The following is a 26440-nucleotide window of genomic DNA, read 5'->3' on the forward strand; positions in this document are numbered from 1 at the left end:
TTACACCTTCACCATGCTTACTCCTGACCGGAAAGAGGAGAAATGAAGAACAAAAGCTTCCCCGCTTCATACTGTTTTAAGACATGGTCACACAAATAATAACTAAGCCAAAACAAAAACAAGTTACTACTCTCATAGAAATCAATGATCATGTCAGTATTTTGCTTTGTAATTCAAGAGTAAAAAGACAATATATTTAAGTATCTTAAGAACATTCTAAAGACAATTTATACTACCTATGGTCTGCTCTTAGTTTTTAATTTTTAAGCCAGTCTTCATTTGCCTCTTCACTGAACATTAGATTTGACTACATATCGTATTTATTTTGGGCAGTGTTTAGTCTGATGAAATACTGTATGAATTCTGATTTCAGAAAAGGTAGACATTTTATCACTATCTGGACAACCACCGACCTAAGGAAAAGGATACAATACAAAGGTCTGACATAAGCCAATAAAGGCATTATCATGCTTTTTGCTCTGTAGCTTTTTTAGAAGCTATTGTGAGCAATGGGCAATAAGAAATAAATGAATACATAGTGGTAAATGCTAGGTGGGACAATGATAGAGTTCCTCAGTGGTTGTTTTACATGAGATGGTTGGGGAAGGCAGCTCTGAGAAAGGGAAATCTGAGCAGAAACCAGAACGACAGGAGGGAACAAACCATGACAGCAGCAGTGAGTTCTCAAAAAAGGAAAAGTATTTGATGTTCTTAGCTATGATTAACTGTGATAGAAGAAAATTAAGCTGAAAAAAAAAGATTTCCTTTTATTATCTCATGCCAGCTTCAGAAGACCTGACTTCCAGGGCAGACTCTACTGCCAGCTAGCTCTGTGATATAACCTCTCCACTCCGAAATTCCTTCACAGTTAAGCAGAAAGACTTGACTAGTCAACTTTTAAGGCTCTTCCCTTTCCAAAAATCTGTGATTCCCAGCAATTATTTTTTGTTTTTGTTTCCCTGCCTGAAAACATTGAAAAAAGGCTTAAACATTCATCACTGTGTATGCAAGTTCAACTGTCTCAAATGACAAGTTTCCCAAGGAACATATTTCAAAGTGTTGCCCCTCGCCCATGGTATCTCTGCCGTTGTCTGGCTTGTAACCTGGTAGGTGCTGACTAGATGTCGGTGGAAATCAGTGCTGAGATATTTCTGGTCTTTCTTCTTCTGGGGAATGATGCATGAAAGTTGAGAAATACCCCTCCTCCTCCAATACTCATCTTTTCTCTCTAGGGGTCGTTCTTATGATGGCCTAAGAAGAATAGGTTTTTATATTCTTCTCCTGAAAAGATTCCAACAACATACCAGGATAAAGACATCCATACGTTGCAGCCTCTGAAGAGAATTACATTTCTGCATTGGACAGGCCAAATTATTTATTCTCTCTTGAAAATCTGGCATCTTCTTTTCTTACATACAATATAATGCGTAAAATAAGCCTATTTAAAGAATTAACATATCTGTTGATTAAAGTTGCTCTCTATTAAATATGCTTTCTTTTTTGAACAAAGTGAAAACCTGACATTGTGTAAGTGGGGTCTAAAGGTTTTCATGCCATTATTGTCCGTTAAGGACACCGAAGCTCCTTGCAGAGAAGGGCTCGGGCCTGACACGGAGACGTCGGTAAAGCCAGCACATCTGGGGCTCTGGCCTGGATTCTGACATGTGCTCAAACTTTTGGCAATTAGCTTTCTGAGCTGCTGACAAATTGGGAATCCCAACTTCTTCCCTACCATCCTGAGAGGACTGCTGTGAGTTTGAAAGCAGTTGATTATAAAGTTCTTGAATAAGTACAAAGCGTTACACAAGCATGAGATAGTGTTCTTAAGAGTAGCAACTACCAATAGCACTTCATGTTTCTAATGCTTTTAATGGTGATGCTTGTCATACAGAGAGCATACTGACTCACAGTAATGCCACAGAAGGGTCCCCTCTCCCCTAATATGTAGGTATTTTTAAAACTTGGGAAAAGAGAGAGAAACTCTAGGTACCAGATACACAGAAAAACAAAATTAAAGAAGTGGGCTTTGGACCTAGACTTGGGGCTTGGGCTTTTAATCCTCACATGGGGACACAGAGCACGGCCTACAGTCTGTATGACCAGGGGAGTCAGACAGAGTTCCCTGCTTAAGACCCACATCTGAACAGGGTTCAAGAAAATTCTACCCACAGGCCTGGGAGAGTTGCAAGGAAGCTTCCCTTCTATCCAGGACCGTAACCGGGAGAAAAACAAACAAAAAAACCCAGACCTCTAATAAATTCAGACTTCCAAGCCTACACCGAAGTGGGTATGAGGTCCATAGTTATAGTAACTAAGGGGGCATAAACCCAAGCTAAGAAGTTAACAGTAAATACAAGTCAGGATGTATAAAAGCCCCATAAAGAAAAAAAATGAAGATGAGCACACACACACTTAAAAACACAAAATTATAAACTGAACTAGGCAATCAACTACCACTGAGGAGAGTCTACAGACATAACAAGTGGGAGATTTAATGCCCCTAGAACCAGAGATAATAAAATAATCTAAAAGAGGCGATGGAACAAATATTTTAAGAATGATTAAAAAGCTGTAAGTATGAATAGAAAAATAAATAAAAGGAAAGAACAGGACCAAATAACAATAACTCAAAAGACCAAGCAAATTGAAAAAGACCAAAGAGAACTTTGAGCAATTAAATCTAGTCACTGAAATAATAGACACAATGAACTGATAGACTAGATTATAAAAAGCTTAAAAGATAATTAACTGGAAGAGCTGAGCCCACAATACAGCAATGAGAAAGAAGATCGGAAAGCTAAAAGATAAGGAAGACAGAATGTAAAACTGAATCAAATACCCAATAGGAATTACTGATGCAGATAATAAAAATGGGAAAGGTACAATATATGAAGAAATAACTGCAGGGAATTTTCCTGAATAAAGGAGAGACACCATCCCCATATGGAAGAGTCACAATGAATCCAGAGCAGAATAAATAAAAAGAAATCCACACTTAGATTCGTGACAGTAAAATTGTAGAAAATCAAAGACATGGTGAAAAATTCAAAATCACCAGAGAAGAGAGATTTACTCACCAAAAAAATGACAATTAGAGTGACAATGAACTTCTCATCATCAGTTATGGAGGCCGGAAGAGACAAAAAAAAAATCTCCAAAGTACTGAAGGAAAGTAATTGTTGACTAAGGATTCTATAATCAGCTAAACTATCATTTAACAGAGAGGTAGGTAAGTCCCCCCTCTCTCAGACCCTCACTGAAATTGCCGCCAGAGCAGAGGTTCTCAAACTTGAGTGGGCATCAGAATCCCTGGGAGGGTATGTTAAAACACAGACTGCAGGGCCCACAACCAAAGTTGCTGATTTTCAGTAGGTCTGGGTTGGGAGCCCAAAATTTACATTTCTAATAAGTTTCTGAATGATGCTGTTGATCTATAGGCCACACTTTGAGAATCATGAACTGGAGATTAAACTTTATTAAGGAGAAAACTTAACCTGGAAAAAAGGAGATGCAAGAACCAATGGTGGGGACGTGGAAGCAACCGAAGTGTCCATCGACAGATGAATGGATAAAGAAGATGTGGCACATATATACAATGCAATATTACTCAGCCATAAAAAGAAACTAAATTGAGTTATTTGTAGTGAGGTGGATGGACCTAGAGACTGTCATACAGAGTGAAGTAAGTCAGAAAGAGAAAAACGAATACCGTATGCTAACACATATATATGGAGTCTAAAATAAAAAATTGGTTCTGAAGAACCTAGGGGAAGGACAGGAATAAAGATGCAGACGTAGAGAATGGACTTGAGGACATGGGGAGGGGGAAGGGTAAGCTGGGAAGAAGTGAGACAGTGGCATGGACATATATACACTGCCAAATGTAAGATAGATAGCTAGTGGGAAGCAGCCGCATAGCACAGAGATCAGCTCAGTGCTGTATCCACCTAGAGGGGTGGGATAGGGAGGGTGGGAGGGAGACACAAGAGGGAGGAGATTTGGGGATATATGTATATGTACAGCTGATTCACTCTGTTATACAGCAGAAACTAACACACCATTGTAAAGCAATTATACTCCAATAAAGATGTTAGAAAAAAAAGAACAATGGTGGGCAAAGAAATTTGTTTACATATAAGTAAATTAAACAAGCATTGACTGTTGAAAAAAAGAGAAAATATTAATGATTATTTGGCAAGTTTAAAGACAAGGTAGTTTTAAAATTCCACTGAACAATGGAAAGTAGGAGTGGGAAGAACAGCACTAAAGTTCCCCAAAGTCGTATATTATCCAGGAAAAGAGTAGAGAGTGATTAATTTTGACAAAGGTCAAGTATACTGGTTAAAAAATTTAATGTGAGCACCAAAAGAACAGAAATAGAAAATACAACATCCAAGCAAGTCTGGCAAATGAAAGAAAATAAAGAGTACTCTATCAGTCCAATAGAAAGCAAGAAAAAAGAAAAAACAGAGCTAGTTAAAGGACAGAAAAGATATACTAGGCAAGTACTAGTGAAGAGAAAGTGAACATAATGACTGACAAAGCCACAGTCACCACGGGAGACTCTGACACAGCTGACTCAGTTAGATATAGAAAAGCCAGGAAAAAAGTTGTCATGGAAATGGAAAATTTGAACACCACAGGCCTGATCTAACAGACATATATAAAGAACTCTATACCCAGCAAAGACAGAATACACATTCTTTTCAAACACAAAAAGAACATTAACAAAAAATGGCCAAGCCTCCAAAGAAGTTTCAAATGTCTGATAATATTCCATAGACAATATTATATGACCATAATGCAATAAAATCAGAAATCAGTAAGAAACAGGTAAAAACCCTCTCATACTCTCAGAAACTAAAAAGCATATTCTAAATAATTTGTAAGTTAAGGACAGAAAGAAATCATTATGGAAATTACCAAAAATTTTGAACTGAATTAAAACGAAGACCAAATATCTACACTAAGGTAATAATTACCTAAATACACATGTTCTTATTGAAAGAAATACTACCAATAATAAAAAAAATAAGAGTAAACAGGGCTCTTTTGTTAGTAGAAAACAAAGAAAGAGCTTTCCTCAGGGCAAATCTACCTGGATTTATGATGCTAAATAATTTTCAATAGTAATTAATAAGAACTAACAGTGTTGCATGAAGACAGATGATCAATAAGCAATAGAAATATTTGAAAAGGCTTCATTATTATGTCAAAAGTCTTCTGCTGCTTGAAAACAGCATCATTTCTTGAATTTACCTTGTTTCTCATGATGGAGAAGAGAAAATACTACTCTAACTTATTGTGACTGTGAATGTAACAAAAGGAGCCGTGGGAGTGAGGCAGGTGTTTGTTAAGCGACATGCAGAGGAGGGGACGCCTGTTTTGACCCACATGGCATTGGACGCTTTGCATCAACTGGTAAGCAGAGCAGCTGAACAAATCCAAATCCAACAAGTAACTAAAGGGATGTCAGGTATCAAGGTGCGTTTGCACTGTATTATCTTTCAAGCTTTCAAATGGACCTATAATTCAAAATGTAATTTGAACCAAATCAGATTAAAGCCACAAAATTAGTATTTTAAATACACCTATTGGTGTCTTAGCTCAGCACTTGATATAAAAAACTTCCCTTCCTTTAGCTCCTCCAGGTATTAAAAGATTCCCCAATTTGCAATCTTCTGCTCTTCCCAGTACAGTTCCTGCAATTCCAGAGTCTCTCCTTGCACTCATGTAACCACTGACAAAAGATTCTGGAGTATTCCACAGACTCCTTTCAGGTGTTTGATACCAGGTGCCTGCTGACCAGTGCCAGGCTGTCACTCTTCCTTATGACACACGTAAGGGGACTATGAGAAAGTTAGTGGGTCAGCAGAGATAAGACTCTTAACTGCCAGCTCCGGAGTGCAGCTACCACCTTACCTAGACCTTTGTAGGTCTTTAGAGCCAGAAGAGATTCAGAATCCAATTTAAATTTGTTAGCATGCATATACTACCCTTGGCCTCAAGAAATGTTAAAACTCTACAAATACAGGACCAAGTTTTGCTTCATATAAAAAGGAAGAGAGGACATTTTGATTGTTATACTTTTAATCTACCCTTTTATAAAAGACAAAAGAGAACGTTTAGTTTTGTTACCACTAGCAAACCATTTTCTTTTCCTTTATATTGAAAGCCCTGCGAAAAGGCAAATGTAGCTGTACCTCACCCAGAAATTCCGGGAAGGAGGAGACGGGAGTAATGTTAAATTTCTCAAGGACACCAGCCAGGCCCTTGGCATCAAGGTAAGGAGGAATATACAAGAAATGTGTGTTTAGATGAAACCAAAATATTATACTGAAGAGTCAGAACTTGAGAATACTGACCGGACCAGTAATAGCTGGATTCTGCAGTCTTGGGTCTTCCCACTGAGTAATTTTGCTATCTGGAAATATTAAAAAAAAAAAAACCGGCTTATTAGTTCAAATCTATTTCATGTCAAAAATGTTTTAGAAAGAATTATTTCTGGATTTTCCAAAAGTTCCCCCAGTTCCCCATCCTGACTCCCAAGGATAAATAACTTAGTATTTCAGGGTTAGAAGAGAACTATACTCTGTAAGGCAATCTGCACCGCAGCCCCCCATACTGTTTAGTTAAAAACAATCAAAAATGCACAACTAAAGTAAAACCATCTATTCACACTGTTTTGGGCAAGCAATCTGCTGAAATTTCAATTATAAACCCCTGTACCTTCAAGGATTTATAACTTGAGGTTGATTTTCATTTAATTAAAAAAAAGCATAAAAGATTTTAGTTCCCCAAAAGTTAACACACACACATGATTTTTTTCTCATTTCAAATACTCTTCCCTTTGCTTATGGTGTTGCAAACGGCTTTCAATTAAAAATCCTAAGTTGAACACATGAATAATCCATTACATGTGTCACTCATATGCACACAAAAATCAAAACAGCTAAGGCAGTCCAAAAAATGAGAATTAGATACAGCAGAGGAGGATTCCAGAGAAAAGGTTCCCTTTTGGTCAAGCTGGTGAGAAGTGGTTCTTTCTTCCAAATGAGTCCATGTCAATAAGATTAGTAAATGGCACCAATACCATTGCTTCAATGGTGTAGGTGGAAACACACATTAGCTACCTGGATCACTTGGGATTTGTGACTGTGCCTTAATTAAAAAGACTTTATGCTACTGTGTGTGTACATGGTGGGGGGGGGCAGGAATGGACTCACATGAAAGATATGGGGAGGGTAGACGGGGAAGAATAGGTTCTCTCTGGAGTGTTAGGAAATCTAAGTTGGTTTGTAAAAAAGGAAATTATTTGTTTGAGAAGAACAGTCTGTTTTTTTCTGGTATACTTAGTAAGTGGACTGATAAGAATAACTAATAAATTTGGTTTTAATGACTATCCCAGGAATTTTTCGAAGTCTGGTATGATAATTATTTTAACAAAAGCAGTGGTAAAGTTTTAAAATTAAGCTACCAAAGCACATGACGATTCTAGATTCACGCTGGCAGAAAAGTTACAAGAAACGTTTCAACTGTTTCAGAGAACGCTGATGGAAGCAAAAGGTATTTTCTGGTCCCTTACTTTGAAGACAGAAGTTTTTGGAAGTTAAGAGCTGTTGCTGTGATGGAAAACAGGAGAAAAGTAAATAAAAGAAAAAGAATATAGCTGAGTAAAAACTGCCTTGGACTATACATAGACTGGGTACCATCATCAAACCAGAAAATAAATTACCTACTACCTACAAATGATGACTCCCACATCTGTCCAAACCAGAACCTCGAGCTCCATCCTTGACACCTGCACCTGGATTTCCCCTGGGAAATACCTCAAACCCTACTCTGCCAGAATTTGACCCATAATCTTCCACTACCAAAATGGTTCATACAACCCTGTATTCCTCACTAACAGCACCACAATCCGTCCACTGTTCAAATCCGGCACCTGCCATACCCTCCATCTTCGCTCACCTTTCACTCCGGTGGTCACCATCCGTCCCCACCTCTCTGAAAAGGCTTCTTTCCCGAGCGCTCATCTTCTCCCTGGACTACTCTCTAGGTCTCCCTGGCCTCAGTCTCACTCACCCCGGTTCAAAACTTCCTTTGAAGCTCTGCCAAGAGGATCTCACCCCCCCGGGCCGAGGACCTGTCCGAGCCGCACAGTGGGAGGTGAGCGGCGGGCCAGCGAGCGAAGCCTCATCTGCGGCTCCCCATCGCTCGCATCACCCCCGAACCACCCCCCCGCCACCCCAGTCCGTGGGAAAGCTGTCCTCCGCGAGACAGGACCCTGGTGCCAAAAAGGCCGGGGACGGCTGCTCCAGAGCACAAATCTGACCGCGGCAGGGTCCCTTCTGCACCATCCCTTAGGCGCTCCCGCCTGGCCGCGGAAGGGACCCGAGTCCCCGCACCAGCAGACTCCCTTTGACTTAACGCGGGTGTCACGCCAGCCTCATCTGCACACCGGCCGTTTGCAACCCCACTGCGCTCCTCTGAACATGATGTCACCTGCACAGCTTCACACACCTGCGCACGCTTTCTCCCTCCTAGAACTGCTCTTCGCTGGGCGTGCCTGGCTAAACCTCACTCATTATTTGGGATCCACCTGAAAAGTCACCCGTTCTACGAGGCTCTTTTGCAGCCTTCTTCCACTGCTGAAGCCCAGACACTCAGCAAGTACTTCTACATAACAACTGGTTCATTCCCCTAAGACAACACTTAAATACCTCCTGGCACTCCCTACCAGAACCTAAGCCCCTTGAAGACCAGGACTGTGTGCTGTTCATCTCCGCGGCCCCCTCTCTACCACTTAACACATTTCCCAGCATGTAGCAGGAGCCTGACTTTTTAAATGACCAAATGAAGCTGATGGCGAAAACAGATTCTTTTTAAAACAGTCTAGGCTTTCAGAACCACATATGGGTCTTGTATGATTACAATAATGATCGATTTTGCACTTAAGAATTATCAACATATGACTGTCGGTGGCCAGTTACCCATTTTGTCCTAAAACTTTTGAATCTAAACTTGCTTTTTGTCTTTGAGACATAATATTTCAAATAAAGGGGCGAGAATGAAGTAGAAGAATAAAAAACTCAGTCCATTTAGCTACTATTAACAGGTTTGGTAAGACTGCTGGCAGGAAAGATTAAAACAGGATCTTACAGCATCCCTGGAGTTTTATTTTCTAGCTTTGTATAAGAACTGCCTGTGGCCAAGTACTCAGTGGCTGGGCATATCGGGTCTTTAAGAAGAACTACGCTATTCCTAAGAAAGGTAGGGATTCAGTTCAAGACCTTCCCATAACCTTTCACACCAGGCTTGAGACACAGGAGCTTTTTGACAAATGTCAATCAAATGAATCTAGAAGTCTAAAGAGCAGATTAGTATTGAGCATTCATGCTCCTCTGAAGTTAAATCTTTAACATTTTTAATCTTGAAAATGTCTCACTTCTCAAGAATTTATGAAGCAGAAAATAAAAAAACCTAATGAATTAGGAGACAGGCGCACTGCTGCCTTTTACATTCAGCGTGCAGTCGCATGCCCCAGCGAAGTGAAGACGGATGACTCTGAGCAGCTTACAAGATGACTGCTCTCACAGCCAAATGGTGTAGTAGGGATGGCCTGGCTTCTGTCCTGCAGGCAGCAGGAGAGCAAAACGAGATGCTGAATTTTGCTAGAAATAAGATTCGGGAAAAATGTTTAGAAGCAGAGACTCGTTCGGAAGGTAAGGAAATTCCAGGTACTGAAACCCATTTTGGAGTGGGTTTGAGTACCTGATAAAAGCGTCTTAAAAAAGATAGATATGCTTCATTTTTCACAGATTGGAATTTGTTTTTAAAAAAAAGGCATATGGGGCTTCCCTGGTGGCGCAGTGGTTAAGAATCTGCCTGCCAATGCAAGGCACACGGGTTCGAGCCCTGGTCTGGGAAGATCCCACATGCCACGGAGCAACTAAGCCTGTGCACCACAACTACTGAGCCTGCGCGTCTGGAGCCTGTGCTCCGCAACAAGAGAGGCCGCGATAGTGAGAGGCCCGCGCACTGCGATGAAGAGTAGCCCCCGTGCACTGAAACTAAAGAAAGCCCGTGCACAGCAACGAAGACCCAACGCAGCCAAAAATAAATAAATAAAATAAATTAAAAAAAAAAAAAAAGGCATATGAATTGAACTGTTTCATTGACTTGTACACTGCTCTATTGCTTTCCATTGAATAAACCTTGACGAATTAGGGAGACATGGCAGAAATGTTACATTGTCAGCTAACGAGGCTCTCCTAAACAGACCTTTTTCTTACACAGTCTTTGGTCATCTAATTTACACTGTATTTGGTTAAGAGAACTTTCCAGTATAGTTGAGCAAAGGCAAATTTTAATCTCCACGTGAAGGATCACAAATCTCACACTGGCATAGCTCAGATCAACAAGGCTCTGTATGTGGTCTACATCCTATCGTTTGATTCCCAGGAGTGAAGAGGGGGAGCCTCCCAAGTGCTGTGTGGTCTGGAAAAGAGGAATGGGGGATGTCTGAGAGGAGCTTGGAGGGACTGATTAGGAATAAAGGAACCACCCAGGCATTTAGCAAGGAACCACCCTTTCCCACCTCCTGGAAAACAGGAGCTGGGCAGGCCTGAGGCTGGAGGCACGGCTGCTGCTGCCTCTCAAGGCAAGTTCTCTCCACTTTCCAACCAAGGGCATCCACTTCCTAACACAACACCAGCACCACTGGCCCTCCGTGAATAGACTACGAGTCACCATTTAACAAGCGTTTACCGCATATTACACTGGGTCTACGCACGCCTCCAGAAAAACAGTCCATGATTTCTCTGATTTCTAATGTACACTAGGATGGCCCTTTGCAATCGTGTTTTTCTTGTTTCTGGGTCCTTATAGTACATCAAGAACATTTCATAAAGTTCTTTTCAGGTTGACGTGACATCAGACCACCAGCCGGAACATGGCCACAACGTTGCGTGAAGTACTCTCCGCGTGGCGGACCAAGGCTGTGTTACCAGTTAAGACCTTGCTTTAATAAAATGCTCATTATTACTCGTACCTCTCTTTGAAAACTGAAATTGTAATGCATGAAAAAACTGAAAAGGAAACTATCTTTTGTTTTTAGTGGGAAAAAGGCAGTGTGACTCCTCTTCTATTTTAGCGAATTCTGCTAAGAGAATTATAACCAGCACAGGAAGGAAATAAGTGGGGGTACCCGCATATGTTAAAGCATTTATGGCAGCAATTTTACGCTCACTGTAAAATTCTGGAACGTAGGCAAGAATCAGCATTTTTACTGGTCGAAGACAAAAACTAGGCCTATGTACTGTGAACTATCTAATTTTAACCAAGGGTAACCCACACCCCTAAATACACCCAGGACTTCTACTTTTGGTTTAATTCTGAATTGTTGGGCTTCTTGCTTACTTCGATTTCTAAAAACCCCTCAATCTCCCGTGCCTGAAAGCGAAGGTCTCTCTACCATGCACTGGTCGCTTAGGAGCCCAGGAAGAGGCCCTGAAACGAAAGACAGAGACAGGCCCCACCCACACGAGGACCCCTCGAGGCCGCGCTTCCCGGTCAGCTCAGCAACGTGCTTAACTAACCAATGCAATCAGTTAAGAAAATGTGAGGCTGGGAAATCTGGTGTAGACTTAACGCTCATGTTTATGAACCAAATGAAAACAAAGATAAATAGCACCAGATCACACGCGTATGTGAACTTTGAATCTACTTGAAGACCTCTTTTCAATATACATTTTCAGAAGTTTTAAGGGATATACTAATATGATCCCATGGAGAAAATGTCACTTCAACAAGGGGGAAAACAAAAAAAAACAACACTGGCTAAAAGCAAACCTTTATTAGTTTAACTTTTAGTTGGCATGAGAAACCACACATTTATTCATAGGAGCTGGAGCAAATGTCTGCAGCAAATATAATTTCAAGAAAAGAACTGCACATGTATTAGTGTGTTGGGTGCAGGGAAACATGCTGTGAATAGAAAATAAGTCAGAATGGGCATCTTGCCCTGAGACCTCTGAAGGCAGCTTTTAAAAAACGTAGCGGCTCCTTCAAGCACTGCTCATACACAGATTTCTGACATAATCATCACTTCTAATCTTATTTTCTATTACCAGAGTGTATTTATTAAAAGCGCAAAAGTCAAGGGGTCATCAATCAAAAAAATTTTTTTTAATTACAAAAAACAGTTAATAGGTCACAAGATCAAACTGGAATGGGCTACTTTAAAGCAAACTTGGGTGAATGCACAGTACCGTACGAGGGCACTGAGTCTCTGGTATCATCCTCGCCACATAACACCTGGCTGCCTAGACAAATGGTAAAATGACACAGCTTTCACTGTCATATCTGACTTACCCTCATCCCCCCTTCACCTGCACCACCTATGCGTCCGTAACAGCACCTACTTACTATGATCAATGTAAAACGTTCGGCCATCCAAGTGAATTCTTTCTTCCCAACCAGGCTGGTATCAGGGGAAGAGAGGAAGAGAAGACAAACATTAGGCAGCAGTTCCAAAATCAAAGGCAAAAGTTAAAGACTCTAGGACACCTTCTTACTCTTCTCCCCTGGGGTACATTTTTACATAAAGAATACACTAAATAGAAACATTTCAAATGAACTCACTCAAATGACAACACCCAGCAACACACTTTAGCACATGTTCTACAGTCTCAGATGCACTCACTGTATGATGAACAAGAAAAACAGGGGTTATTATTTCAAAAGCTTCAAAGGGAAACTCCAGTACACTGTGAAACAGCTGAGCCTGGGGCTGAATAGCTCATTTAATTAAATGAGTATTTATTGAGTACTAAAGGGAGGATGAAGGGTGATATAAAATGTGAGAGACTGACGCTTTACTCATGTCATCAGGTGGTTGAACAATCGAATACTGAAATTCTCTGCTGTGAACTCTCACTACTCAGGAACCAGATTTGGATACTTTTTCCAAGATCAGGCTGGTATGCTTTCATGATCTGAACTGTGCCTACTTGTTATCTGAAAGTCAAGAATCCAACAGATCTAGACAACCTGCAATCTTTCACTTTCTAAACTCTCTCTCCAGTCTCTCCCCAGGCTCTTTCCATCTAAACCCCGGAACCAAACATTTGGAGAGTGCGGGATATTTGTATAACCTGATGAATAAAGACTGCACCCTAATCTTTCTAGCTTCAAATTTTGCTGTAATATACCATACACCAGGCAACAGAAAGGTTCTTGGAAAACCACCACCAAAAAAATTCCCGGCACCCTTCCATTTTTAAAATAGTCTTAGAGTCTCCCCACCTTTCTAGGCCGTAAGGGTTTTTAAAAAACTGGGGGTGGGTCAACACGAAAGCATGGTGAAGGTTTCATTCAAAATCTAACTTGGAGTAAATAGCTCGACTCTCACTCAGGCCCCAAAAGAGAACAAACCAATAAAAAATTAGATTTATAAACAGTCACTGACAAGGGAGAAAAACTTAAAACATCTGCTGGATAAATGACTTACAGAAACCTTCCGTGATTACGTACGTCTTTTTCTCCCACTTTTTAAAGAATTTTTTGTTCCTATGACTAAATCAGCAATATGGACGGAAATTAGTTGGTTGCTAAGTTACAAAATAAATGTGTGCTGCTTAAACTGTCACCTGTAGAGAATGCCTCGTCCATCACCCTACTTGCAAGGTCTACCTTTCACTAGCAGTCAGCCATTCAGAAACCTCTTTCAGAAGAGCTAGGTGGGGTGTGAGCTGTGTGAGCTGTCAGTTCAGTCATACACCCGATTCTATTAAGAAATGACAGACCAAGGGGACTCAAAACGCCCGGAGAAAGAGAAGGTCACAGGGCTCCCCTATCAACATTGGGCCCATGAATGAGTAAACATTTTCAGACTGGTCCATGTGTCTCCAGTGTACTCACAGGAAGAGGGCCAAGGTCATTGGGGTTTAAAGATGCCTTTGACCGCATATGCACTGGAAATTTCAGGCGTGGGTCTTCCTGCAAGAAAAATGTAAGAGGCAGATGTTAGGAGCGATATCTGTGAGCGTTACCGGTCCTCCCCTTCTGGAGGTGTGTGTTCCACAGCAAGCAGGTTGCCTGTGTGGAGGGCTGCTGCAGGGGGGAGGGGAGGACCCCACCTCTGTGTAGGAAGCCTGGCTGACCATCTCTCCAAAAAGATTCTACTCTTCCTCCTTGAACTTGATGAAAGGAGGAGAGTAAGAATGTTTGAGTAAAAGGTTAACCATTTCCCCAAGACCCTGAGCAGGTGAAGAGGAAGAGGGTTCCAGCAGTGATGTTACCATGGAGACCAGAGTAGAGGATGCCAGTGAAGATGAGGAGGTCCTACTCCACAGAGAGGGGGTGGGGACACTGGTTCGTACAGCTCCCTGTGGACCCTGAGCTCCGGGGTGAGGGCAGCTAGCCTGTTAGAAACACCCATTCCATCAGTACTGAGTCTGCTGTTGCTTCCTTCCACCCTCTCTTGAGCTAAAGCCAAAAATCTGAATCTGGTTTGACTGTCCAGGCATGTCCTGCCCGAGTCAGTTGGCAACATCACAGAGTCGCATCCCTGTGAGAGAACTTTACTGGGATTCTTGTTCAAGTTCCACAAATTAGATCTTAAAAGTTTACAAAATATTTTTCTTAAGGGATATGCTTCATAAGATACCACACAGAACCAATGAAACAAAAATACATACTCTGACATCTTGGGTCATGCTTTATAACTTACAAAGAACAGTCAGGTGTATGATCTTGCAACCACCCTGTTAGGAGGTTGGGCACGTAATCTCTGCTCCTTTAGATGAGGAAACGGAGTCTCACAGAGAACGAGAACTTGCCTAGAGGTTCTGGTTTAGAGTATGGCAGCTGTCTTTCACTTATACAGACCCAATTAAAATGCAGTGTAACTTAGAGAATCCCTATTTGAAACTCAAAAGATTAGAAAACAAAATGATAAAACTCAGAATAACACATTATTAACCAAATAAGCCTAAGATAATAAAAAACAAAACAAAAAAACCCCTAAAACCTTAAAAAAAAAACCCTCTTTATTTCATTAATGTTAAAGCTTTTGTTGCTGTCAAACTACTAAAAGGTTTTCTGCCTCAGCATTTTCCCAAGTCAGCAAGAAAATGAAACAGTTGCTATAAAACTGGGAAAATAATAAAACCCATTTTTGTTTGGAGATATGAAATTACATATGATTATATACCAAGACTGTATTAAACATCTCCTAGATTACAGACAGTGACGGCTAATGGGTATGGGGTTTTCTTTGGGGGCGATGCAAACGGCCTGAAACTGATTATGGTGATGGTTGCACACATGTGTGATGGTCTAAAAATCATTCAGTTGTATTATTTTAAATGGGCGAACTGTATGGTATGTGCATTATACCTCGATAAAGCTTTAAAATTATTTTCCCCAAGTTAACAGTCTAAACCATTAGTATCAAGGGATAGTAACAAAGTGATAGATTTTTGGAGCTGGCAGGAACGACAACAAGAATCACACGCGTACAAATCAACCTTTGCTCCTTAGAGGCATAAAATAGTCCAGTATTCTGTAGTATACTGGAACACCTACAGTGTAAAGAGATATGCTAGGTAGATTTAGGATTTAGAAGGTCTAAAAAGCTGATAATCTGGTAAACATCTGTGACCGCTTGGCCATGGACCGAGGAAAACCTTACAGCCCCGAACCCCACTAAAGCTACCCAAGGCCAGCTCTAGGGCTGGCCCAGGCAATGCCGCCACCACAAGGGAAGCTTGGGCAGACCACAGCCACTGCTCACGCTGGGATCAGAGAAAGGCTGAGGCTGCTATTCCATGCGTGAGGACAGGGGCTTCTGCATGCTACGTGTGAGGCCAGCCGTGCCTTGGAATCACACACACAGGCTACTGTGAAAGACAATCGACCCTTTTGGTAAAGAGCTGGTGATTGAAGGGAAAAAAAAAAAAAAAAAAGCTGAAATTAAAGAAAAGTGACAGGGGGTAGGAGAAGGAGCATGAGGCATAAGGTAAATTCACTTTCCCAGGCCTGCTAAAATGGCCTTGCACGGAAACCTGGAATTCACAGAATGTGAGGGCTGGAGGCCCCTAGCGGTCACGTGATTTTTTTATACCAACAAAAATCAAAATAATGGCAGCAGCTGCCATCCACCTAGCTCTGCGGGCTAAGCCTGGGGGGCAGTACGGAACCCACCCTCCCACGGAATCCCCTGAATGACAGAGGGGCAGCCAGACGAGCGGGAGAAGGGCAGCCAAGGCCCCACAGGACTTGGGACAACTTCAGGAATGACAGTCAGCTGGAATCCTAATGAGGTCTCAAACGATACAAATATGAATGAATAAAATACACAACACACTGGGCTGTTTCTCCCTTTCCTCAGCATAGTAGGGGCACTCCTTCGTAATTATGTCAGTATTTCACAACTGCTTCCCTCAATTACAGTTGAAAGCGTTTTTAAACAGAAGGCAAAGATCAACATCTTATTTAATTTAAAAAAAAGGTTTTGGGGACTTCCCTGGTGGTCCTGTGGTTAAGACTCTGAGCTTCCAATGCAGGGGACGCGGGTTCGATCCCTGGTCGGGGAACTAAGATCCGATATGCTGCTCGGCCCAAAAAAAAAAAAGTTTCTTCATGGAATCATTTAAAAATATATAAAATATGGGCATGCTGGCTAGTTGAAAAGACAACTGTGCTTTTTCGATCCTGGAAGGGAACAACCACCAGGGCTAGACTACAGTGAGTTTTATTAGTTTGGACCTGGGTAGAAAACAAACCTGAAAATTAAGGTATAATTTTTTTTTTTTTTTTTTTACGGTATAATCTTTGTTACTAGAAAAATAAGCCAAGGCTTTGTCCTGTAAAAGACATAAATATACTCTTACATGCATGCTTTGAGCTGCTTCTTCAGCAGAAGGAATGCATGAGCCGAAGCCCTCCTGTAATCTCTCCTCAGCTCCCCGGCAGTCTCTACCGTGCAGCCACAGCCCGCCCGATCCAGGTGGGGACAAAGTGATGCTCATTTGCTGTGTCAGACTTTATTCCTGACAGACGGCTGGCACACGGCCTCCAATATTCGTGTGTGCGAGAGGCTGTGTTTTATAAATAGACTTCAAAGGGAATTTTCCTCTATCAATGTATACGAGGGAAATGCTGGCCTGAACCTTTTCCTGCTTCTGGTTAGTGCAGGAATCAAGAGGACACAGGGTGCTGGGGGAAGAAGTACAATTTTCATTATTCTCAACCTGTCTGACCAATTTTTTTTTTTTTTTCCTTTTCCTATGATAATGCTCAAATCTAAGAATAGCTGTTCTCTCTTATTTGTGCTCTCTTTAAAAGACAAACAAAGCAAACCCCAAACAAACTCAACACAGGTTTTAAGCCGAAAATTATCTTTACAGTTCTCTCCATCTTTCCACCTTTTGTCAAAATAAACAAGCAATTCAGAGCCTGCGTCCCACAGCGAGAATTTTGTATGGGCCTTTGTTTAGCAGGGATAACGCGCGGCTGTGTCAGCACATCCGAGTTTAGAGGAGAAGCGTGGCGGTTTGTGGAATTCCCAGTTGTTACCTAAAGGATTTTCAATGACAGCAGCAGCAACAAAATGTTGTTTTAACCAATTAAAATTTTAAATCAGTAAATCAGTGAATCACAAGTATCTGGTGGAAAGGGGCAATTGAAAATTCAAACTGGGTTTCATTCAGCACTGATGCAGGCAATAAATAAAGCTGGTGCTATTTTAAATAAAATCTGCCCAGCTGCAATTACACTGCAGTTGTGGTGTGAAAGGCTGTGAAAAGGTTAGGGGATTTGATTACTAAGCTAGTTCAGATTACTAAAATCATAGCTTATGTTGGCAAGCCACAGTGGCTCCATACACTAATCCATCTACTTTTACAATATTTACCCCCTATTTCTGGAGCTCCCATTTCTGGCTGAGGAACTGAAATCCCAGCTGTGCTGCAGTAAGTAGAAATGGGTACTCTAGCAGGACTGCCACAGGTTCTATGTCCATGAGGGAAAAAAGATTTTCAAACCAATCTCTCTCACTCTATTTCCCAAGGAGCGACCTATCTTTTACTCTCATCTTGCCACAAACCTGTAATCTTATCTTCAAAGCTACATGTTATCATATATGCCTTAGCAGTAGTGACGCATTTACCCAATGAATGTTACCAGATCTGAATGATAAATTCTCTTGGCAGGTTATTCCTTTACTTCAAAATTGGCGTGGTTCTCACTACGAGGTGTTGGGAAATGCGTGGGAGCTTTTTGGGTTGTCACTAGGATAGGGGTCGGGGGGGCGGGGACGACAGTGGCTATTAGGATGCAGTGGCAGAAGCCAAGGATGTTAAACGTCTTGCAAATAACAGGCACAGTCCTGCCCCAAATGCTAAGATTGTCCTTGTGAAGACACACTGTACCACGATCCACGAGGTCTGAGAGAGTCTGCCGGGCCACCGAATCCAATTCTCAAGGGACTGAATTACCATCACACCATGGGCAAAGTGTAAGTGACAGTGCAGACCATTTGGGTCCAGGTCTCTTCCTTAACACGATACTGCTGTTCTTTCAACTGGGTATACTTGGTGTCTACACTAGAAATGGGAATTTAAAGCATGTGTTCACTCTTGGTCCAAGACCACAGAGCTAGGGCCAGTGATGATCACCAAAACTCAACCAGCTTTCACATACCATCAGTTCTGAGCAAGTAGCCCAGAGGACAGAAAGACTTGAGTTACACTCGGTTACCCAGACAATCAGATGGGGATATAAGGGAGAGGAAGGAAAACAAACCTTCGGTAGCATCAGAAATAGAAACATGAGGACGCATTTCAGGTTAATCATCGGTCTAGAGATCATTCAGTAGAAAAATACCACTGACTTTTAAAAGAACTCTATGCTACATTAAATAAGCCACCACTGATTCCCCTGAAGAAATGAAGAGTGAACAGAGGAATATAAAGATATGCATATGTACTTTTCATTAATCTCATTTTTCTCAGGTTAACACAATACACAGATTCTCTCTCACGCATGATTCAGGGGCACATGGAAGAGCCCTGTGGTAAGAAATAACCAACTGTGACAAGATGTTCACAAAAAAAGAGCTATCAAATTTACAAAGTCCTTAGTACACCTCCTGATCCACAATTAAAAGAAAGTAATGTAGCACAGAGTATAAAATACTTATCTGATGTAAACAGTAAAAACTAAAACGGCACATCAAATAAAAATAAAGATGGGTAATGTCAACACAGATGCAAAAAGAAAGTGACAAAGAAACATTATTTCTAAAAAGATTAGAATTCCTAATAAGGTTACAGCATCCTGAGATGGGAAGCAGTAACATCAAAATCCTAGCTATATGTAGCACTACCTTTTTTCCATATATGGTAAATTGTCACAACTGGAGCTTTCCCGGAGTGCTCTGAAGAAAAGGCACCAATACCAAAGATGGCCATTAGCCTGTGCCCGTAAGTCACCTGCTCCCCACCAGCCCCCACGTGCGGAGTCTAGACCAAGCTGAGAAGACCCTCTGGGGACATGCTTCACTGCCAGGAAATTTCTCTGCAAGAACCATGGATACTGGGTAAGGAAATAAAGGAATGAATGCCAGACCTCAGGATGAAAATGGAGCCAAATAAAAGTAGCGACCTTACCCATGTTGTAGTCTTTGTGTTATGGTCAATGAAGAAGGGCCGGCCGTTGGGCGCTATCCTCATTTCCCAGCCGGGTGGCAGGAAGCTCTGTGTGACTTTGTGTTGTGGTTTGGGGGAGTTGTAAGGTGATGGCTGTGGGGACTGTGGATTGGAAAGGGTATCTTTCACAGCCCGACGTATGGGTGAATCCTTGGCACCCTAAGGAATAATAATGAGCATTAGAAGTCTTATCAGGTGCTAGTCCAGAGGGGTCAACATGTACCTGGGGGTCATGGAACGCTCCTCTTTGAAGAGGGACAAGGGGGAAGCTCCTAAAAAACCTGCTTGGTTTACGTTTCAAATTAATCTAACTGTAAGGCTTTTCTACTGGTTAAACACACAACAATATTAAGTACGTATAACCACCATCCTTTGATAGCTACTTGGCACGTACACAAAATACTGTTCCGTAGTGAGCACTATGGATGGAGATTTTACAGAAGGTGGAGAAGAACATGCCCCTGCTCTGAATGAGCTCACAGTCTAACGAAGATGGACTGGCAATTTTTAGAGCAGAAAAGAAAAACCTCCATCAACGGAGACAGCCACCTGGAATTGCACAGTTGTTACCCAGGACATTTACATCACAGTTTGGAGGCGATATCGCCCATTCCCACTTATCAACATCTCAAACCCGGGCATGGAGAAGCCCGCAGCCATCTCTAAGATGCAGTCACGTTTAGAACTTCAAAGGTTTAGTGTCTGGTATTTGTGATGTTAAGGGATGTCCCTAAAACCACACAAACAGGAGGGCGCAAAGCAGATGCCCAGCAGTGACTCAGAGATGCAAACAGGCATCAGAAACACGGAGGCTGATACAATGGAAGACCTTACGGTCGAAAGGAAAAACAGATCGAAGCAACAGCTATGTTTAAAAACTCAACGTAAGCATTGGTATTTGAACCAATACGAGTTATTATGCGAGTCTCATGAGGTAACAGGCAGTAAGGAGCGAAACACAACACGAATGGAGAAAGTTCTGAAAAGAGGAGCCCATGTCCAGTACAAGCCACCATGGCCCCAGCCCAATGAGAATGAGAATCAGGTGAGTCCAGGGATGGGAAGCATGGAGTGAGGCTGCACAAGGACACCCCTCACCACGAACACAGCGACTGATTATCAGAGAGGAAGGTGGCTGCAAAACGCAAGTCCCAGTTCAGAGAGAAGAGAGAATGAGGAGAAGTCACAGGATAGACGTGACCCCAGTTAGATGACGTAGCCTTCTCACCTCCAGTGGGGCAGATAAAGTTACTGTTGGCGAACTGAGGCTACGAGGCCGGCGGATCTGAGGCTCGATTAGATGGTTGTTACTGTTTGTGGCGGATCCGGACGCACCGTCTTCTGCAAGCTACGTTGGAGGCAAACACAAGTTAGCTTCATGTGAGGCTCTCCCTGCGCGCGTGACTGCACTGTGGACCCAACAACACAGCCAGCGGTGATGAGAGGTCCGGCCTGTTTAAAGCACGGAGGAAATGACTACGCATAATAATGGGGGGCAGGACGGGGAAACACACTCCGAGGAAATAAAAATGAATCACCGGCCGGCACAAAAACCAGCCTCAGAAAAAAAGGGGGTTCGGAGGGACGCTACCCATTGTAATAAGCAGGCTCTTATCACATCACATTTTTAAAATGGACCATCTTGGGAGAGACCGAGTCAGGGACCAAATTCTTCCTTAGGCAAATATTATGTTTAAAAGTAATGCATGTGCGAGAAAAATTTTCTTAAACATGGGTTCTTCAGAACAACACATAAACATCAGGAACATGGGGTTCGCGTACGTTTCGGCTTCTACTGCCTGTGACCATAAGCTGTGTGGCGATCTGCATACCTGCATGATAGGTCGAGTCCAAGTTGTGGTTCGATTGTTATGATTGACATAGTATGTGCGTCCCTTAGCATCTTTTCTCTCTTCCCAGCCTGAAGGTAGGCCCGGCGTGGTATGTACATAGGCCACTGATGGCTGTTTATGTAAGAAATCATTATTATTTAATATCTTGCATTTTTCTGATCAACTTAATAAAGTAATACATACCCAGAATTATTTGTGCTAGACAAAGTGAGTTAATTCTAATGGTACCGAAAACATGAGTGCCTGGAAAACAGCAATAGGTTTCCAATAGCTTTAAACCTACTGTGAAATGAACTCCTACACAAGCCATAGGGTCAAAAATCTTACAAAACTCAGTTCCAGGCCATGCAGCCTTCAACATAAAGGGTTGACATAAAGGGCTGCTGCCAACGTGATCATAAGGAAAGAGAATAATGTGACAATTCATTTTAGTTACTGCATTTTACTGTCAAACCACGTAGAGCCTAAAAGGTATTTCAAATTGTTAAATGTTACCGACTCTGAGAGGGATGCCCTGAATATTTTTTCCTCAATCTAGCTGTCACAGGGATGTTCTCCTAGCTTATTCCTAAATTCTTCACCAGCTTAGGGCCCTTACACTATGTAGCTTTTGGCACGGGGGGCGGGGGGACACACACACAGAGTCTGTTCTCTACGAGGCCTGCTTTCACACTAGTGACTGACCAGAACATCTCAACTACCCCAGCCCGGGATGCCACCTGGCAATCTGAGGCCAGAATTCCAAAGAAGCGTGATAACTGAGGCTGTATTTCCCGCTGTCCTCCCATATGGAGTTTGTCTCCTTAAAGGGTGAATGGAGCACAGGTAGCTTCTGGGCTTAGAGATATGTGCAGTACAGAGTGACTATGGTTGGATAGTTCAAAGTAGATCGCAAAAGGTTTCCTGCGACACTTTTGCTTGTAAGAAGCAGTCTGAGAAATGCAGGCGGGGTGGAGAGCTGCTGGAAAGCAGGGTGTCTCAAAGACTCACGGAGGCAAGGGGATGTTTGCTTGAGGCCAGTGCCGTCCAGGACGTCCTGGACGTCTGGGTGCTGCGCATGAGATCTGTAGCTGGGAAAGGGCTGCTACTCTAAGGAAGTGGGTAGGAACAAGAAGCCAACCATGACTACCAAGGCTCTTGGGAGAGCGTAAAAGAAACAAGAGGCCAAACATCAGGAATAATCTCTTACGTGAGGTTACAAAAGGAAACCACTTCTTTTAGGGTACCATCTTCCCTAATTAGGATCTTCTGAAACTCCAGACATTTTACCAGGTGCAGTTTTCTTGATTAGGCTGAAGATGTCAGTCTCTTAGCCCAATCTCTCCTTGTGCTCACCCCATCTTTCGTGTTCTCTACCAACAATGTACCTTGGCAAAGAGGGTCCCCCAGTCCACTGCAAGACCTTGAACTGAAAAGCAAGATCAGGGATGCAGCCATGTAATTTGGGGACTGCAGGCAATGAGGCTTAATATCCTACTTCATGAGCTCAAACAGCACATTCCAGAGAAAAACAGACCAGGAAGCAGCTGCCTTAATGGTTATTTCTAAAACACATTTACCCAGCAGGGCAAGTGTACTTATCTGAAAGACAACTTTCTGCTAAAACTGAAGCAACTATTTCCTTGACATTATTCCAGATAAAGTCCCCAAGGCCCCATAATGGCAATTCCAAGACTCTTGAGTATGTAGAGTCCTGGATCTAGGTGTGGGGCTACAACAAGAGTGGAAGAAACATCAACATGCAGACCTGATCCTTCCATGAGTATTAACGACAGATGAATTTGTCTACAGCTGAAAGCTCTTTCCACCTTCCTCCTCTCGCTGTGACACCAACACAAAGGAGCTATTTCCAGGCTACTTTTTATCTGGGCACTACAGCAATGGATTCTGCTGACCTAATGGACTCTGTAACCTAAGTTCGTGGCTGATTAGTATTTTTGGCCAAGTACATGCTATCAAGCCTTGACATACTGTTTGTTTATATGAGGACCAAAAATGTTTTGGCTGAATGGAATACTAAACACTAAATGCTGCTTTGTGGCCTCCCCGTTGAATTATTTTTTGCGGAGAGGCAATTAGATGTGCCCTCAGAAAACTCCATTTTGGAAACCTTAAGGATAGTTTTACAATTATAGTATCCCTGGAAAGGATATTTACGAGGAGGCTAATAAACTAACATAACTGGGATGTGTCATGGATAATCTCAGGACTGAGTTCCAGCAGAGTATTCGAGCAACCAGGTTACTTTCATAGACCCACAGTTAATAGGACTAATCAGTTTATGGAAAACTAGGAGTGTTGTAGAGAACACTGCATTTGATTAAAATGTTCCTTCTACCTTCTACTGAGAATTGAATTGGCAACCTACGATCTAGTTCCATTTACGCAAGATGGTGTTATTAAAATGGTTCTTTATAGGGTTCTTTCCAAATGACCATGAAGAACAACCTGTGTTGAGGATTCCATCTGTGACTCAAAACACCACCTCCCACAGCTGGGGAGGGGGTGGGGCTCGGCTTCTACGAACAGACCATGGCAGGGGCGCAGCCCTGGAGCCAACGTCAGCCTCCTCCTGCGGTGTGCGTGGAGTGACCGTGCTTCTTGCACACGTGCATTCCTCACCACCTCAAGAACATGTGAATTCATCGGGAGACAAGTTAGAAAATGGCCAGTCAGCTTAATTTAACGCTTCACAGCTTTTCATCTGAATTCTACTGCCGTGTTTCACAAAGCCAAGGAGCCATTTAACTGCAGCTTCATGGCGGCTCCATTTATTTCATTAAAATGAACAACTCAATTACATTGGAGCTGTAAAAGTATCAAAATGCTTTTAAAGATGATAAACGTTTGGCGCTATCACAGATTCTCCACGATTCACTCAAACCCTGCCACACTCTTTCCTCGGTGTATCATTAGGGTATAATATAGCAAAACCCCCAAACTGTGCTATGCCTCTCATTTTCTCTCACAGAGAGGGCTCATGCTTAGCCAGCTGGAAAGTGACACCAGTGCGTATTTATTTGTCATACATCAAAGGGTTGTGGCTCCGCAGATGAGAATCAGGGCTTGTTCATTACACTATAGAAATAAAAGAACTACCATGGAAAGAGAGCAACACCAGGATGGTTAATAAAGCCACATGGCGAGCAGTGCCCAGGGGGTGGAGGCTGAATGTTCATCGATGTGGGAAAATTACATAAACTGCGGTGCATTCACATCACTGACTACTATGTAATAATTAATATGTCCCGAAAAAATGACCACAAGTGAATTAATATCAAGTTGATAACTAATACATATATGAGATCCCACTTGTGTGGGTGGGTGGGTGTGTGTGTGCGCGTATGTGCGCACGCATGCATCCACGTGTATGTTTATGAGAGCACAGAGGAAGGAGTGGGTTGGGGTGTCCCAGGGTAGCTCCAGGATGACACAGCACACTTCAGTGTTGCGGCTGACAGGGAGAAGGTGTAAAAGAGGGGGAAACACATGGTAGGAGATGGAATTGGAAAAGCAAAAGTAAAGGCTATCCGTCACGAGGGATGGTGAGGGTGCAAAAGAAATAGACGTGATAATTTCTAATGCAGCCGTAAGGTAAGTTTGCTTATTCCAGGTGAAAGATTACCAGGTACGTAGACAGCATGAGAGTAGATAAAACATTTAGGAAATATTACTACCCAGTCTTTGAAAATAGAAAACAAAACCAAATTCCTATTTTTAATTCATTGCTGGGGGAGGGGGAGAGCACAGGCAAGAAGAAAAGCACAGTGGCAGGGCCACGGGGAGCTCATTCACATGCATCACTTCGTCCTGCCAGGTGATTCTGACCATGGAACCCAGGACGATCATAATTCAGTTTACCCTGTCATTTAATATCATCAGCTATCGCAACACTGCAACACTCACGACAGGTTCCAAGGCCAACAAAATGCAAAAACGATAGTAGATGCTCATCAGCCCTGCACTCTTATTAAAATCATTTCATGAAGTGATCCTGTCTGCCTCGCAGCTCTACTCCCATGGAAATTACTAGCGCACAATAGGAAATATACTAGTTTATTTGAACTTTCTTGAATTCTACTGGAGGCTGAGCCTGGCCCACCCAACACATGCCCTTCACTGCAGCTCAATACCTTAAACTGGGCTGATTTTTGCTGACTGCCACTTCTATTTTCCAGTGTACAATGCTGAGCAGTAAATTCTAACAATATAACCAAATTGTTCCTTTAAATCAACATCCTGCAGAAAATCAGCAATCGTATATGTATTTAAAGGTGTTCTCGAGTAATAAGCAGTTACAACAAACATACAAAGTTAAAACAGTAAGGACAATTCTTCAAATAGCTACAGCAGCTCCAAGCATAAACTATAAACTAGCCTGCCTTTAGGGATCAAGGAGAAAACAGGCAACTAAAGTACACAGTCATCCAAGTTACCCACAAACATGAATAGTAGAAATTACTTAAAATAATGAGTAATAAGAATAACAGATAACTTGGCTTAAAAACACCATTTTTCTAGATCTTTTCATTTCTTAATTATACTCTTTCCTCTCTCCTCCTAAATTATATGAACACTTGTTCATACTTGTGAACCTGTGAGTAGGGGCCCCTGGTAGCAGAGAAAGGTCACTGGTTCATACTTGTGATACAAAAGATCTAACCCAGCCTTTGAAACGTGGTACAGGAAATGTATAACTGAAAATTCACATGTATAATTGCATGCAATTCCTGTGGCTTCCTTGATTCTCCTCCAACCAAAATATTTTACCCAAGTCTTCTAAACACATGGGAAAAGCTTATCAGGAGTACAAACACTAAAAGGCAGAAATAGACTCTAAATGTTCAGATTAAAATGCACTTTAAACAAAGC

At 42.1% G+C, this 26440-nt stretch overlaps 1 protein-coding gene across 8 annotated transcripts in view; it reads right to left on the reverse strand.

Annotated features, from left to right (window-relative positions):
- Positions 1-26440, reverse strand: part of NEDD4L (NEDD4 like E3 ubiquitin protein ligase) — a 336292-nt gene that overhangs the window by 34935 nt on the left and 274917 nt on the right. For all 8 annotated transcript variants that reach the window (XM_061170523.1, XM_061170522.1, XM_061170524.1 and 5 more), the window contains 6 exons: positions 21548-21679; positions 20944-21063; positions 19677-19874; positions 13924-14001; positions 12430-12484; positions 6366-6424 (listed from right to left, as the gene is read on the reverse strand). In XM_061170523.1, coding sequence (XP_061026506.1) covers positions 6366-6424; positions 12430-12484; positions 13924-14001; positions 19677-19874; positions 20944-21063; positions 21548-21679 — 642 coding nt within the window. The remainder of the gene's footprint in view (positions 1-6365; positions 6425-12429; positions 12485-13923; positions 14002-19676; positions 19875-20943; positions 21064-21547; positions 21680-26440) is intronic.

The sequence above is a fragment of the Eubalaena glacialis genome, chromosome 15 (assembly GCF_028564815.1).
Source record: "Eubalaena glacialis isolate mEubGla1 chromosome 15, mEubGla1.1.hap2.+ XY, whole genome shotgun sequence".
NCBI lineage: Eukaryota > Metazoa > Chordata > Mammalia > Artiodactyla > Balaenidae > Eubalaena > Eubalaena glacialis.